At 42.9% G+C, this 15,760-nt stretch overlaps 1 protein-coding gene across 1 annotated transcript in view; it reads right to left on the bottom strand.

Moving 5' to 3' along the window:
- Positions 1-15,760, bottom strand: part of ALDH5A1 (aldehyde dehydrogenase 5 family, member A1) — a 22,156-nt gene extending 6,396 nt beyond the window's left edge. The window contains exons 1-7 of the mRNA XM_004693292.2: positions 15,734-15,760; positions 12,675-12,758; positions 11,819-11,989; positions 10,629-10,745; positions 6,662-6,805; positions 4,210-4,353; positions 2,390-2,548 (exon numbers count right to left, since the gene is read on the bottom strand). Coding sequence (XP_004693349.1) covers positions 2,390-2,548; positions 4,210-4,353; positions 6,662-6,805; positions 10,629-10,745; positions 11,819-11,989; positions 12,675-12,758; positions 15,734-15,760 — 846 coding nt within the window. The remainder of the gene's footprint in view (positions 1-2,389; positions 2,549-4,209; positions 4,354-6,661; positions 6,806-10,628; positions 10,746-11,818; positions 11,990-12,674; positions 12,759-15,733) is intronic.

The following is a 15,760-nucleotide window of genomic DNA, read 5'->3' as shown; positions in this document are numbered from 1 at the left end:
GGGCAGGCTGCAGGCGGGAATCGAACTCATGAGGAAGTGGCTTCAGATTCTCAGTGCTGTGCTTTAACCCGCTGCGCCACCAGGGAGGGCCAGCCTTTTTTTTTTTTAGACATAATGCTACTGCACACTTAATAGTCTACAGGATAGTGTTTATGCTCCAGGAAGCCAAAAATTTCAGGTCACTCATTTATTTATAAATTAACTATCATTTATTATAATAGCCACTTTACGGCAGTGATCTGGAACCAAACTGCAGTATCTCTGAGGTGTGCCTATCCATTCTCAAATAGTTGTTTCAAAAAAGGGCCGATGACAGTGGTTTACTCAGTGTTCTGGCATTTCATGTCTGATGTTTCACCTTAACTCCATTCAAATGAGAAGCTGACTGGTGATGGAATTTTGATCCAAAACAATTTTCCTTCCTGCACTCTTATGTCATTGCAGCACTATTTACAATAGCTAAGATATGGTGACAGCTGCATGTCCCGTAACAGATGATTAGAGCCAGAAGATGTGGTCTGTATACACAGCGGGATACTATTCAGCCATCAAAAAGATAAACTCATGCAGTGAAATACGTCAGAAGGAAAAGGAAAGTATCAGATGGTTTCACTTGTAGGAGGAATACAGGGGAGTCAAACAAGGGATCAGGAAAAAAGAGAACTAGCAGGCAAACTCTAAATTCAAGACATTCAGCAGGGGAGGAAGAGGGAAGAGTGCAAGAGATTCTGGAAACAATTCACAGGTGTCTTAGTGATGGTAATTTCTGGGGACTACACCTGAGAGGAGAAATCAACCTTGTACAAAAATGAACAATGATGTCACATATAAACAGATTTAGAGTCCTTCCCTTTCTCCCAGTCTCAGCTGAATGTTCCATAGACCTTTACATTCTGCCATCTAGACTCACTCTTAAATCCACCACCCCGCAAATGGTCTCATAGCTCCTTGTTGGCAGCAATCCCCATTAGCCAGGATATTTATTCTGTTTGAGGTCTACCCCCAAAATAATTATATTTAACATACTTAAGAAAAATCTACCACCCATGGTAAACCTTCTTTGCCCCCAAACAGACCCTGTTCTGCCTTTTTCCTGTCTTGTTAAATGTGATGTGCAGTTCTTCTCCAGAATTGGATAGTGTGTGTCTACTAAAACCAATGCGGTAGATTGTATTCAGACAAATGTGCTTGTTACTAAACTCTCTACCAAAAAAAATACGAAAAAAAAAAAAAAAAAAAAAAAAGGAAATCCAGGGCTCTCCCTCTCTCCCTGGTGGCACAACAGATTAAAGCACCTCATTATGAAGATCTCTGAAGCCACTGCATAATGAGTTCACTCCCTGCACTCCCTGGTCAGGGAGTGACCACATGGCGCGGCAGACCTCTAATGACCCACCTGCTGCTCTCCTCAGCAGTGGACTTTGTCAATCTGTCTGTTCTGTGCTCCCCACTCTGTCTCTGGTGAATCCTTTCACCTACCACACTTCTGGCCTGTATCCTAGTTCTGTAAACATAAATAAATGAATCTTAAAAAAAAGAAAAAGGAAATCCAGCTGTAGTTGCTTGAAGTCCTAGGAAACAGTAAAATATATGAATCTCAATGTTGGGCCAAAACAAACAAACAGACCATTTCCCCAGGCCAGCTACAAACTAGCATTAATTGGGGCATTTCAAAAATACCAGTGCAGGAGACTTACTCCAGATGTATTCACATCTAATTTCCTCGGGTGGTTCCTGTACATCTCTAGTTTCAAAGGCACAGGGTAGAGTTGAAGGGGAGCAGAACATGCCACCCCAAAATATACCACTTTGGTGTATGGGCTGTTTTGGGCTGAACGCAAGAAAGACCCAGCAGATTTCAGAGAACCTTTCACCTCCTTCCATTTATTTATTTATACATAGAACTGGGAGGACAGAGGTGGGGAGGGGGAGTGAGAGGATTTAGCAGAGACAGAGTGGGGAGCAGAACAGGCAGATTGACTGAAACACACTGCTGAGGGGAGCAGTGGTAGAGACAGGAGAGGTCTGCTTTGCCATGTGGGTTAGCTCCCAGACCGGGGATCAAACTTGGGCACAGCTATGACAGCAATGAGACTTAACTCCTAGGCCACCAGGGATTTTCAAAATTCTAACTTTTAAGGTAGTGAGGGAGAGTAAAAGACCTAAAGTGAAAAATTTCATGAGGACTCAAGGTAATGACAGAGCTTGATCAGCTTGTGACTGGATGTTAGCACCTGATTCACTCAAATGGGCAGAAATTAACTTTTTCTAGATTTTTCCATTGTCTCCAAATAGTCTTCCTAGGCACCTTAACAGTGTATTTTTGATAGTAAAGTTTTGATATCAAAACCATGAAAGGTTACTTTAGCAGAAAAAAGAATGGACTTACCTTTTCTACTGCTTTTTTATTAATTAATGGACCTTGAGTAGTTTTTTCTTCAAATCCATTACCAACATGCAGGTTTGTTTTAATTGCTTCAGCAAATTTTTTCACGAAGGAATCATGGATACCTTTTTGCACCAAGAAACGATTTGAGCAAACACAGGTCTACACAGAAAAAAAGAAAAACCTCACATAGATATTTTGTCAGGAGCTATTGATCCAACTGATAGATGTGTGCCTGCTACTGCTTTTCTGAATGTGCAAACACTTCCCTAGGTGTTTCTTGTCCAGTGTGCTCTTATTTTCTTTCCCTGTGGGCTTGGCCCTAAAGATAAGTGCACCAAGCAAGTGCACATTCCTTTCCAAGAACTTGCACAGCTGCCATATCTCTATGGTTAAATAAGTAAGCATATGCAAATATCTGTACACAAAAAAACAAAAAGTCACCTAATCTGAGTTTTTCTAATGACTTGAATAAGTCATTATGGAACAAATAGGGTAATGTCATATATCTAAGAAGGGGTTAATATTCAAGACATGTAAATAACTCATACAACTCAGCACCCAAACAACCCAATTAAAAATTGAGCAGATGGGCCCTCCCAGGTGGCGCAGCGGGTTAAAGCACTGCACTGAGAGACTGAGGCCACTTCCGCATGAGTTCGATACCCGCCTGCCCTGGAGGTGACCACATGGCGCGGCAGACCTCTCCTGACCCGCCCGCTGCTCCCCTCAGCAGTGTACTTCATCGATCTGCCTGTTCTGCTTCCCCTCTGTCTCTGGTGAATCCTCTCACCCTCTGCATCTCTGGCCTGTACCCCAGTTCTGTACGAATAAATAAATAAATCTTTAAAAAAAAAAAAAAAATTGAGCAGATGATCTAAAGAAACACTTCTTCATGGAAGACATACTGATCGCTGATAAACGCATGAAAAGATGTTCTCTGAGATAGAGATTTATTCCTAGGGAGATACAAAGCAAAACAACAATGAGACATCACTTCACACCTGTTGCAAGTGGATATTATCCAAAGCCAACAAGTGTTGGAGAGGATGTGAGGAAAAGGGAACTGTTGTACGCTGTTGATGGGAATGCAAACTGGTATAACCACTATGGAAAGCAGCATGGAGAGTCCTCAAAAAATTAAAGAAAGAAATTCCATATAATCTAGATAATTTACTTCTGGGTATTTACCCCAAAGTTACAAAAACACCAATTCAAGAAGTTATATGTACTCCCAGGTTCTTTGCAACATTACTTATAATAGCCAAGAGCAACCTAAATGTCCATCGATCTGGTAGAGATATTCACAATATAATATTATTCAGCTATAAAGAAGATAAAACTCTGCGATTTGCGACAAATGGATGAACCTAGAGGGCATTATGCTCAGTGAAACAAGTCAGCTGAAGAAAAACAAACATTATGTGATTTCACTCTAATGTGGTATATGTAGAAAACTAATGAACTAAATAAAACAAAAGTAAACTTTTGGAAAATAAGACCAAATAGTGTTACCAGAAGAGCAGAGGGAAGGAGATGGGAAGTGATGACAAAGGGGACAGGGAAATGGTGGAGGAAACTGAATGTTCAGTGGTGAACATAATACAGTATATATGCACATGTTGATTCGCCATGATGCACACCAGGTACTTCACACATTTTTGACATTATGTTACAATGCAATATTATTTCAATTTAAAAAAGTGAGTTTATAAAGAGTGAAGAATGGAAGAAAATCAAAAAGTTCTTTACAGGACATGAGGAAAGTGGTGGGATTCTTGTAATCCTGACAGACAGACCCTGAAAAACAATATCAGACTCACCTGCCCAGAGTTCCGAAATTTAGACACCATGGCCCCTGCTACTGCCTGGTCCACACTGGCACTGTCAAAGACAATGAATGGGGCATGGCCGCCCAGTTCCATGGAGACTCTTTTCACTGAGTTGGCTGCATGGTGCAGCAGTATCTGTAAGCAGAGGAGAAAGCAGTGGGCACCAAAATCAACTACCAGGGCTGGTACAACTTTTTTTTAAAAAGTTCCTTAACAGTGAAAACAATCAAGGGCTTTTTGCATGAAAGGGGTGGGGGCAAGAATATAGATTCATATATGGTTCTATTTGATAAAGAAACACTAGGAATAGGCCCTAGTGTTAATGGGTGCAATGGGTTAAAGCGTAACACTATGAAGCTATTTGCAGCCAGTGCGTAAGTTTGATCCCCAGCCAGGGAGCTGACTCACATGGCATGGCAGACCTCTCCTGTCTCATCTGCTGTTCCCCTCTGCAGTGTATATGAGTAGATCTGCCTGTTCTGCTCCCCATTCTGTCTCTGGTGAATCCTCTCACCCTCACACTACCCTGCATCTCTGGCCTGTACCCCAGTTCTTATATTCATAAATAAATAAATCTTTAAAAAAACAAAAAGAAATACTAGAAGAGAAACTAAAAGTATTAATTTCTAGAAGAGAGAAGTCAGGGACAGGAATGAGGGTGAGACTTCTCCATGTAAACCTGTTATACTGTCTTGATTTTTGTACCACATAAGTCTCCCTATCTCTTTGAAAAAATCATATGATAGATTCATAAATACTAATGTAGAATTAAGGTAATAAAACCACCCAACATCTAGGAGCCCATAGCTAATCTAGAATGTAGCCACATAGATTCACACATATGTACTATTTTAATTAAAGAAAACATAGTATTTACATAATTTTATAATCTGCTTTATCTTCCCAATTGACCATATAATTATAACATCTTAATGTTAACAGCATATTGTTATTCATAATTTTCTCTTTTAATAAAATGGTAATGTGAAGATTCTCTCAAGTTAGTATCTGTGTTTCTAGAATATTCCTCTGAATGCTTGAAGGTTCCACTGTAAGGTTGTTACACAATTCACGTATTCTGTACCTATATGTTGGACATTTAGGTTGTTTCCATGCCCTTGCTACTAAAAATAATGCTGCAATTATTCCCCCAGTACAAATATAAATGTTCCCTCAGTATAAATTATTCCTTCACTATAAACTCAGCAGTTGTAGAATTAATATCTCGATGTACAATTAGGCTTTAACTTAATTTTAGGCTTTTACTTAATTAAATATCCAGGAATATTAAGGCCTAGAAAAGCAGCTTGGGATGCTGCACTGCTTTATTACAGGGTAACAGATTCTCTATCCAGGCATAGCTGCAGGAAAGACAGGAACAACTGGATGGTTCTAATCAAAAAGACAGGGGTCGCAAACCAAGGGTGACTCGGGAAGTAACTCCACAGCAATGTGCAAAAGGCTATGACAAAAGTGATTACGGTTGGCAGTTACTAAAATTGCCTTTATTCCTTCCTGTTTTTAATGGTGTCTAAAAATGACCACAGTTTCACAAAAACTTTCAGTTAGATTTATATTATTTTACCTTGATATGATATAGTTTTCTGTGTGTCTATCACAATTACATATGTGTGTTTATCATATATATAGTATATATACATACAATGTCACACATGCATAGGTAGATATAGACCTATCTACATACATGATATATAAACAAACACACATATAATATCAGCAGAAATATCTATTATGACATTTTTTTCTTTTGAACATTTAAAAGGATGAATATCCATACAATGGACTATGGTAAAGGTTCATGGGTGAACTGGTGGTGGGAATTTTACGTGGAATACAAAATGTAAAAAATATGAACAAAAAATAAATTATGAAGGAAAAATTATCAGGGCAGTAAAAAAAATAAAAGGATGAACATTCACAGGCACACATATAAAGTTTTGGGGAAAGAATTTCTCAATGTTTAAGGGACAAACAACCCAACAAAGAACTTCCTGCATCTTTAAGTACCTCTATATTAAAAGGATTTTTTGTTCAATTCTAAGACATACAGTTCAACATCAAACATGTGTTTCTAGAATCTGTAATTCAGATTAGGAGATCAACACACATGTTAGAGTTGATGAAATGCAACCAACAGCTTTTAGCCATTCTTATGATAGGCCATGGCAACCTCTGCAGCCCCAGTGCTTCTGCAATTATCAATCAAGTAGGAAGCTATGTGCTGTCACAGTGCAGAATGCTTTCCTGAGGACCCCCACAGGAGGGTCAGACAACACTGGAAATGTTCATTTGACCATGTTTATAAATGTCCACTGAAAATCTTCCCACATGTGGTGATCAAGATGAAACAGTATTTTGTTATACCCCCTAAAGAGAAAATGGTAGAAGGATGTCTGTTTGCTTTGAGACATACGTCCCATACCTTTCCGGTTGCTGTAGAGCCAGTAAAGGAAATTTTGGCTACCAGAGGGTCCGTGCACAGCACTTCCCCTACCTCCTTGGCCTTCTTCTGAGAGCAGGGAACAACATTGTATACGCCCGGAGGAATGCCAGCCTGGTTGGCAAGCTGCAGAGAGAAACAGCACACATATGGCAACACATGAGCAATCGAGAAAAACAGAACAGAGAAATATACAAATTTTTTAAAGATTTATTTATTTATGCATACAGAACTGGGGTACAAGCGACAGGTGCAGGGGGTGAGAGGATTCACTAGAGACAGAGTGGAGAGCAGAACAGGCAGATCAATGAAGTACACTGCCGAGGGGAGCAGTGGGCGGGTCAGGAGAGGTCTGCTGCATCCCGTGGGTCACCTCAGGGGCTAGGGATAGTACTTGCACTGAAGTGGCTTGCAGTGCTGCACTTTACCCCATTGTGCCACCAGGGAGGGCTGAAATATACAAATGTTTTAACCCAAAAAGTAATGGGACCAAAAATTAGACCTTGAGGACAGGATAGGAATGTAACTGGACCAGAATAAGATTCTTACTGATGCTAAAGTGATAGAGATATTAAGGTGCTGTTCTGTATCACAAATATTCTCGGGGGAGAGTTTGAATGCCATTTTCTGTTTTAAAAAAAATAAGCCCAAAAGAAAGAAGCTGGATGTCTTTCCCAAGAAAAATCAGCAGAGAGTTCAAGACAAAAGTTATTTGATTCACCTGAAGAATCAAGGGAAGCACATAGAGATAAGCCTTCACTGAACACCTACCTACATAGTGATTCTCTTTAGATCAGGCATGTCCTGAGTGGTTTTCACTTCTGAATCCATTAACAGTGAACTTTTTAACCTAAATCTAACTGGGGATTTTGGGTGAAGAAGACAGTAGCTGTAGAATTTTGAATCTCCCTAGAAATGTAGTAGATCTGCCAGTTTTTTTTTTTTAAATCAAATATCTCTTTTTTAAATTTTTTAAAAAAAGATTTACATATGCATACAGAATTGAGGTAGAGGCCAGAGGTACAGAGGTGGTGAGAGGATTCACCAGAGACAGAGCCGGGTATAGAAGACATAGATCTACACAGTACACTGCTGAGGGAAGCAGCAGGTGAGACAGGAGAGGTCTGCTGTGCCATGTGGGTCACTTCCCTGGTGGGGGACCAAACTTGTGCTGCAGTGGCTGCAGATAGCTTCATAATACTGCACTTTTAACTCACTGCACCGCCAGGGAGGCCCCTCTACACTTGTGTTTTAAATCCACCAGTAAAGAGTGGGCCTATAATACCTCCCGCCATAAAAGCGGGACCCCAGGCCCAAACGCCAACTTCATACCTATACCCATGCTGTCTGGCCCTGGGCTTGCTGTGCACTCTTCAGAATGTGTGAATAATAAGCCTTGTTTTTCCAAGTCCCATGACAGCTTTTGCTGAGGTGCATTGGTGATCATAGTAAGAACCTCAAGGACTGGTCCAGCCACATGGACTCTGGCTGAGGAAATGTCTGCGGGGAGCAATCTGAAGGCCCAGGTGAGCACCTCCAGGTATTCTAGCCCATTGTGTCACTATCTATAGGCTGAGACAGGCACTAGACACTGGATGACAAGGTATTTCCACAAGCAGCAAATTATAAGTGGGTGGGGACATACCACTCTCAGTGACAGGACCTAGGGATCATCTTCCTGAGAAAAAGAAGAGGGAAGCAGTAGGCTGAGTGATAGATGATCAGAAGAGAACCCCAAACTGCCCGCGGGTGTCTATGGCGGCTGATCTGGGAACAGCAGCATTCACTGCTCAGCTCAAGCGCAGGTAGGTGTCAGGGACTGTGCAGTAAGGGCTGAAAGGCGGGGGGGGGGGGGGCCCACAAGCCCTAGGCACCCGTGGGATGGAGGAGAAGGGAATCGAGTCAGGGAATCTTCGAAAGTGGACACCAAAAGCTATGCTGTGAAGTTAGAGAAGCTGTCTTCCTCTGGCCTCCTTGGGAAAACTACATTACAAAACTAAGCTAAATTCTCAGGAAAATGCTGGAGTAAAATCCCATGTGAAGTTATTAAAAGAAAAAAATATAGACTACCAAACAGAAAAACTTCTTCGTAAACAACAAAAGAAAATGTGAAAGACACGCCCGCAAGATAGAGCAGAACTGCAACGTGTGATAAGGTCTAAAAATACTGACATGGACCCAAGATATAAAAGAACTGTGCGATCACAATGAGAAATATTAACAAATGAGATGAGGGAGCACAGAAAAGAGATGGAAATAAAAGGAAAAAAAATGACTTCAGAAATGAAAAGCAAACTAGAAGGAAACCACAAAATGGACAGATAATAAGGAAAACAGTGCAAGAGAAAGTTTGTTTTATATGGGTGTTCTTTTTTAAAACAAAAAGACGCTGACAGGATGCAAGTATTTTACAATTATTTAGAAGGTGAAGACACAGGCCTTGCAGAGAAATCTTTAGCGTTTTCATTTATGACCTGTTATTTTCTGTGGGTCTAAGAAGTTGCTTTTTTCCTTTGAAATAACCTCTCCATTTCTAGCAGGTTAGAAAAATGTGGTCCTTACCATGTCCCATCAACAGAGGTGTGTTCTTCAAATGAATTTTGTAAGTCAGTGGCATCTAACAGTCCTACGTGGGTGCTGGCTCAAAACACTAATATTAGAAGGAAATGCATTGTTAGCTCCATTTATGCCTCTGCAGGTTAATAAAATGACTTCAATCAGTTTAGCTTCTCTATGACTAAAATGAATGATTTGCTGCTAAAATAAGGTGACTTTTGGGGGACATACCCCTAAGGACAACAGGAGCTTCTGGTCAGTGGACCTGGAACCACAGAGGACCCTGGGAGCCCAGAACATCAAGTGTTGCAACATTTGTTGCAATGATACTCAATGAAGGTCATGATGAAGGTTAACTGTGGGCTTTTGAAAGCCTTTGTCTGACCACAGGGCAAAGGTAAGAGCAGCAACACAGGCTAGAAACTGATACCCAAAGATTATCCATGGGCCGATCCCAACCATCCTGTCTTCTAAAATGAGGGTCTTCCATAATGGGGGCATTCTTCCTGGCTGTGACGTCCAGCAGCGTACCCAACCACCTCCCAACCTCTGCAGAGCTTCACATTCTTGCGGGGGCAGATATTACTGAAATGACAGGGTAAATTACCCGTCATGTTAGCTGATGTGGTAAATGCCACGGGAGGAAAATAGAGCAGAGGAGGAATCAGGAGTACATGGGTTTGAGCCTATGACTGTCAAATAGGGTGGTGGGGATGGGAGGAGGCCTCACTGAGAAGGTGACATTTGAGGTAAGACATGAAGAAGGAAACTGTGGAAACACCTGGGGGAGAACTTTCTAGACCAAAGGCAAAGCCAGTGTAGAGTCCAGTGAGCCTGGTGTGGCCCTAGCACAGAGGGGCCCAGGCTGATGAGTAAGGGGCTAGGGGATGACAGACAAGACTCATGGGGTCAGGGAGGCACATCGTATAGGGTCTTGAAGGCAACTCTGGGAAGTCTGGATTTTCCTCTGAGTGACAAAAGAGGCTAGGAGATGGTTTAAAACAGAAGGCAGACGAGGTCTGCGCAAATTCCCAAGGGAGTGGCAAATTAGTTCTCTAAATGTGTCACATGCCCATACTTTAGTCATACACTCTGCATGCCTGCTTAATGAAAATGATGCAACCATCTCACTTTTAGGGTAGCCCCCCAAAGAAAAAGACCTTTCCTACAGTTGTCACAGAATGTCCAGGGAATACTTTTTTTCCCCTATAGAGAGCAACATCTGCTTTCAAATGAGGGCTGCTGATGTAAACACCACCATAACCTGGTCCTGGGTGAGATGCAGGCTGCCAGAGGCTGGAAGGCTGCGAACCAGCCTCTCTGTGTCCAGCATGAATGAATACCCTTTGTGAGGCCTGGTGGGCTCTGCACAAAGGTGGGGTGGGAGGCTCACCTCTGCAAGGGCCAAGGCGGAGAAGGGCGTATCCTCAGCAGGTTTCACCACCACAGTGCAGCCAGCGGCCAGGGCGGCCCCCACCTTCCGCGTGATCATGGCACTGGGAAAATTCCACTGGGGTTAGAAGAGCAGACAAACAGTGAGAGGAGACATAGGCGCCTGGTCCAGAGGCAAGCAGGTCAGGCAGCTGGTCAACACACTCCATGCACAGGACGAACCAACACTGTTCTCTGGCTCTCGCACAGGTGAGCCCTCGGCACACCTGTTACTGGAGGGTCTTGGGAGGCAAAGGGTCCGAAAGACAGGAAACATTTTCAGATTTTAAAGAGCACATTATCCATATCGGGGGGTGGGGGTGGTGGGACACAAACTTTCTGTAAAAACTAGTGTGGGATGTAGTTTCCATGGCCACTCTTAACCTATGCAATTTTGAAAATGGCAGATGATGTCTTACTTTCCCCTCTCTCTGTATATTTGTAGATATCTGTAGATAATTACAAATCTGTATTAACAGTGTTTCGACTAATACCAACATCATGCCAGACACTGGTCTGAATACTTTTAACTCTTATCCAAGTTTGCAAGTTTGGGGAAACTCAGACAGACCACTTAAGTAACTTGTCCAAGGTCACACAGCCAGTTACCAGAGAGCCTGGATAAAACTCAGTGAGTAGAGTCAGTGAGCGGGGTTTTGGATATTATCAATTATGTCAAGAGACACAACCTCTTATTTCTTAGCTTTTTTTTTTACCTCCAAGACCTGGGCCTCCAAGACCTCCAAGGCCTGCTGAAAGGTACACAAATACCTTGCTGTTTATCAAAACCACCCATCAGGTATAACTTTTTCTAAAATGATGGTATATTCGTAAGACTGGGTCCTCTCTGAAGTCTTCCAAAAAAATAACCATAAAGGTCTTTTCAGAGGCCTAGGAAATGCCAAGAGAAGGCTGAGGCCAAGTCAGCAAATGCTTCTGAGTCCTGCCAGGAGTCATCCCATTTACCCAGGCCTTGGGGAACTCAGCACACCACACCCCACATTATCACAGAGGATCAGAAACACACCTCCACTTCCAACAACAGCATCAGGAAGTCCAGAACAGGTGAACAGGCTAACACGATTTCTTCACCAGGAAGAAAACTGTTTCCCATCTCCCACCCTCATGCTTGATGATCCTGCCACTGCATACCGGGGTGATGATGGCAGCCACACCCAGGGGCTGCTTGAGGACCAGCGCCCTCCTCTCTTTTGCTGGAGGATAGATAATGTCTCCATAAATGTGGCGGGCTTCCTCTGAAAACCACTCCAGGAAAGAGGCGGAATAGAGAATTTCTCCCTGTGCCTCCTTCAGTGGCTTGCCCTAAACAAAACCAGAAAAGGACATGTTTATTGTCAAGTAACGTGAGCCTGAGAATATGTCTCTAAATTCTTCAAGGCTGCAAGCAGAGTAAGGGAAGTTTCCCAGGAGGAAATCCCCCAGAGCTGCTGAGAAAATTTTAACTTCAGTATGGAGTCTTGGAAAGAAGGGCGAGGAACATAAGCTAGCCTCCAACCTTGACCCCAAGAGTGATTAGCATCCTCATTACCTTTACGAATTAGGAGGTGAGGACTAAAACTCTACCTTCTAATCTTGTTCCACTTCCATTATCTTCCACATACTCCTATGGAAGACAGCCATTTAGGCCCACCATGGAGATGCTTCTCGCATTTGAAAAATGTAAAAAAACTCCATGAAAAACTAAAGAAGCAGCCACATAGAAAAAAAGTGGGGGCCTTCCCTGGTAGTGCAAAGGGTTAAAGAGCAGCACTACAAAGCTAGCTGCTTCAGCACAAGTTCCATCCCCGACCAGGGAAGTGACCCACATGATGAAACAGACATTTCCGGTTCCTCCTGCTGCTCCCCTCAGCCAGTCGGCCTGTTCTGTCTCTGGTGAATCCTCTCACTGCCCCTGCACCTCTGGCCTGTACCCCAGTTCTGTATGCACAAATAAATAAATCTTTAGAAAAAGAAAAGAAAAAAAAATAGAATGATGAAGAAAACATACACTTTCAGCTGTAATTATCTTGGCAAGGTCATCCTTATTTTGTATCATTAAGTCGTACCATTTCCGAAGCAATGAACTCCTCTCCTGAAAGAGATTAAAAAGGGTGAACTATAAAGTGGAAGACTTTAAATCACGTGTAACCTCCTAAATAATTAGCTGCTTGGTCTCATTCTAGGGGAGACATACACTGACCATTCGTTGATGAACAGTAAGATATGTTACCACCTTGCATGAAAAGGAGTAAACTGAGTCAATCTGTGGAAACAGAAATGAAGTCTTGTGGAATAGCTGTCCCTGCTATGGAAACTGTGAACAACTTTAACTGTAGCACACACAGGTACAGTTCCTTATTTTTTATATGATCATACATTTTCAATGATGATAAAATATACAGAATATAAAATTTACACTTGACATTCAGGGCTTTCCCTGGTTGTATTACCATCTCCACCATCCATTTCCAGAACTCCTCATCTTGCAGAAACTAAAACTCTGTCCCCATTGGATGATTAACTCCCCACTGCCCCTTCTCTAGCCTCTGACACCCACTACCCTACGTGCTGTGTCTAAGACTTTGACTCTTCTAGATATTTACAGGCCTCGACACAGAAGAGTAAGTCCTTTGTCCCCCGAAGAAAGAATTTACCAGGCAAAATTCCTTCTAATAAGTCACTGGTAAATTGGATTAGTCCCATAGACTGCTGCAGGCTGAGGGTGGGGGTGTGTGAGGTGTCAAAAGTAGTTTACACACTCAAGAAAAAGCCCCAGGCATAATACTGTAAATATATTATTGCTAATGGCTGTACACTTTTCTATGGCTAGCGTGATATATAGATTTTATGTGGTGTGCATTTTACCATGATTAAAAAAATTTCAAGGAGTGCAAATGAATAAAAGGAAAGTTTGGATTATTAAGAGTATGATGAATTAGTTTCTAAAAATATAAACATTAAAACCAAAAAGGTCATTTATATTAAAAGCATTTAAAAATAAAAAAGAAGGCCCTCCCTGGTGGCGCAGCGGGTTAAAGCACAGCACTGAGAAGCTAAAGCCACTTCCGCATGAGTTCGATTCCCGCCTGCCCCGGAGGTGACCACATGGCGCGGCAGACCTCTCCTGACCCGCCCGCTGCTCCCCTCAGCAGTGTACTTCGTCGATCTGCCTGTTCTGCTCCCCACTCTGTCTCTGGTGAAGCCTCTCGCCGCCCCTGAGCCTCTGACCTGTACCCCACTTCTGTATGTGCAAATAAATAAATCTTTAAAAAAAAAATAAAAATAAAAAAGAAGACCTGGAGCACCCTGGCCAACCAGTACACACAGGAGGGTTTGAAAGAAAGTACGTCCCACACCTGCCTCTGAAACCAGGAAGAGTCTCTGGTTTACTCTTCCCTGCCTGAATAACAGTGTGTAAACACGATGGACCATCTCTCTCTGGGTTCCAGCAGTTTCTATTGGGTTGTTGGAAAAGTCCTGACATATTTTTTCCTGTTTTTCAAGAAACATTCATGCAAAAATGCATCATGACTTTTATGACAGCCCATATTTTGGCAAGGCTCGGAGCTGTGTTAGCTTCCCTCTCTAAGCTGTAGTTGAGATTAAACGTCTAACTCTTGGCCCCTCAGAAAAGAGGCATCTCTCCCAACCAGATTCCTTTTTGTTTAACCTCAGGCTGACTAATCCAGGTTCAGAATCTGACAGCCCAGGGTGCTGGGGGCCATTGTGGGTGAGAGAACAAAGACCAGCAAAGACTAGGAGGCCTGGCTCAGAGAAAGAAAGAAAATATCTGAATAAATGACCTGCTAGGAATAAATCACTATACTCACTCTGAGAAGAATATGAAACAGCAGAGATACAAGAATAAAAGGTAGGGGCCTCCCTGGTGGTGCAGGGGTTAAGTCGCAGCACTATCAATCTATCCACAGCCACTGCAGCATGAGTTCGATCCCCAGCCAGGGAGCTGACTCACATGGCACAGCAGACCTCTCCGGTCTTGTCTGCTGGTCCCCCAGCAATGTATTTCAGTAGATCTGCCTGTTCTGCTCTCTACTCTGTCTCTGGTGAATCCTCTCACTCCGCCCCAGCACCCTCTGGCCTGTAGTCAGATCTTGTATGTGTAAATAAATACATCTTTAAAAAAAAAAAAAGAGTTAAAAGTAGATTCTGCTTGCTGGTAGAAAACACGATGTCTGGAGCAAACTCTGAAACCAGCAGGGGTGATGAAACTCTTGTTCTGGACTGATCGGTTGGAGTCCTAGCCCCCACCCTCTTATCTCAAAGAGTGACCTTGTTATGGACAGGGGCTTTACAGAGGTCATCAAGTTCAAATGAGGTCATAAGGGTGGGCCCTCACCCAATGCCAGGTATCCTTGTCAAAGGCGCAATGCCTAGGCACCTGGGCACAGAAGCAGAGGGAAGAGGGGAATACATGGGAAGACGGTGTCTTCTACAAGCAGCAGAGAGGCTGGCACAGATTCTCCCCTCACCCTCATGAGATGGGACCAGCCCTGCCCACACTTTGATCTTAGGCTTCTAGCCTCCAGCACTGAGAAAAAAACATGCCTGTTGTTTAAATGTTGTCCCACATTTATGGTGCTCTGCCACACAGCTTATCTGACAGTCTCACCAGGGAGTCTCTCGGACATCTCAGACTCCACGTGTTCACAATGGGTCCTGATTTCTCACTGCAACACTGCTCTATGTACGCTTCCCTACCCTAGCTGGTAGGGACTCCTACTTCTCAGTGGCTTGCGGTCATCATGGACACCTCTCTAACTCTCTAATAATCTTACAGGTGCTTCTACCTCCAAAAAATAACTGGGACTGCTTTTTACAGCCTCCGCTGCTACCATCCTAGCTCAAGACAATCTCCTCCATAAATCACTGGCAGGTCTCTGCACTTCACCAGGGGCCCTCAGTCTCTTCTTAGTACTGTGGTCAGAGTCTCCATCAACAGGTAAATCAAAGTCTCTGTCTGTTAATAATGCCGAATTGAATCCCTACCTCTCTCAAAGCGAAAGGCAAGGTCCGTAGCACCACTTACAGGTCCTTAGCATGACGTACAGGCCCCTGGATTGTGCGCTCCTCCAT

The sequence above is a fragment of the Condylura cristata genome, unplaced genomic scaffold (genome assembly GCF_000260355.1).
Source record: "Condylura cristata isolate star-nosed mole 26May11 unplaced genomic scaffold, ConCri1.0 scaffold00037, whole genome shotgun sequence".
NCBI lineage: Eukaryota > Metazoa > Chordata > Mammalia > Eulipotyphla > Talpidae > Condylura > Condylura cristata.
This window is presented reverse-complemented; position numbering and strand designations above follow the sequence as displayed.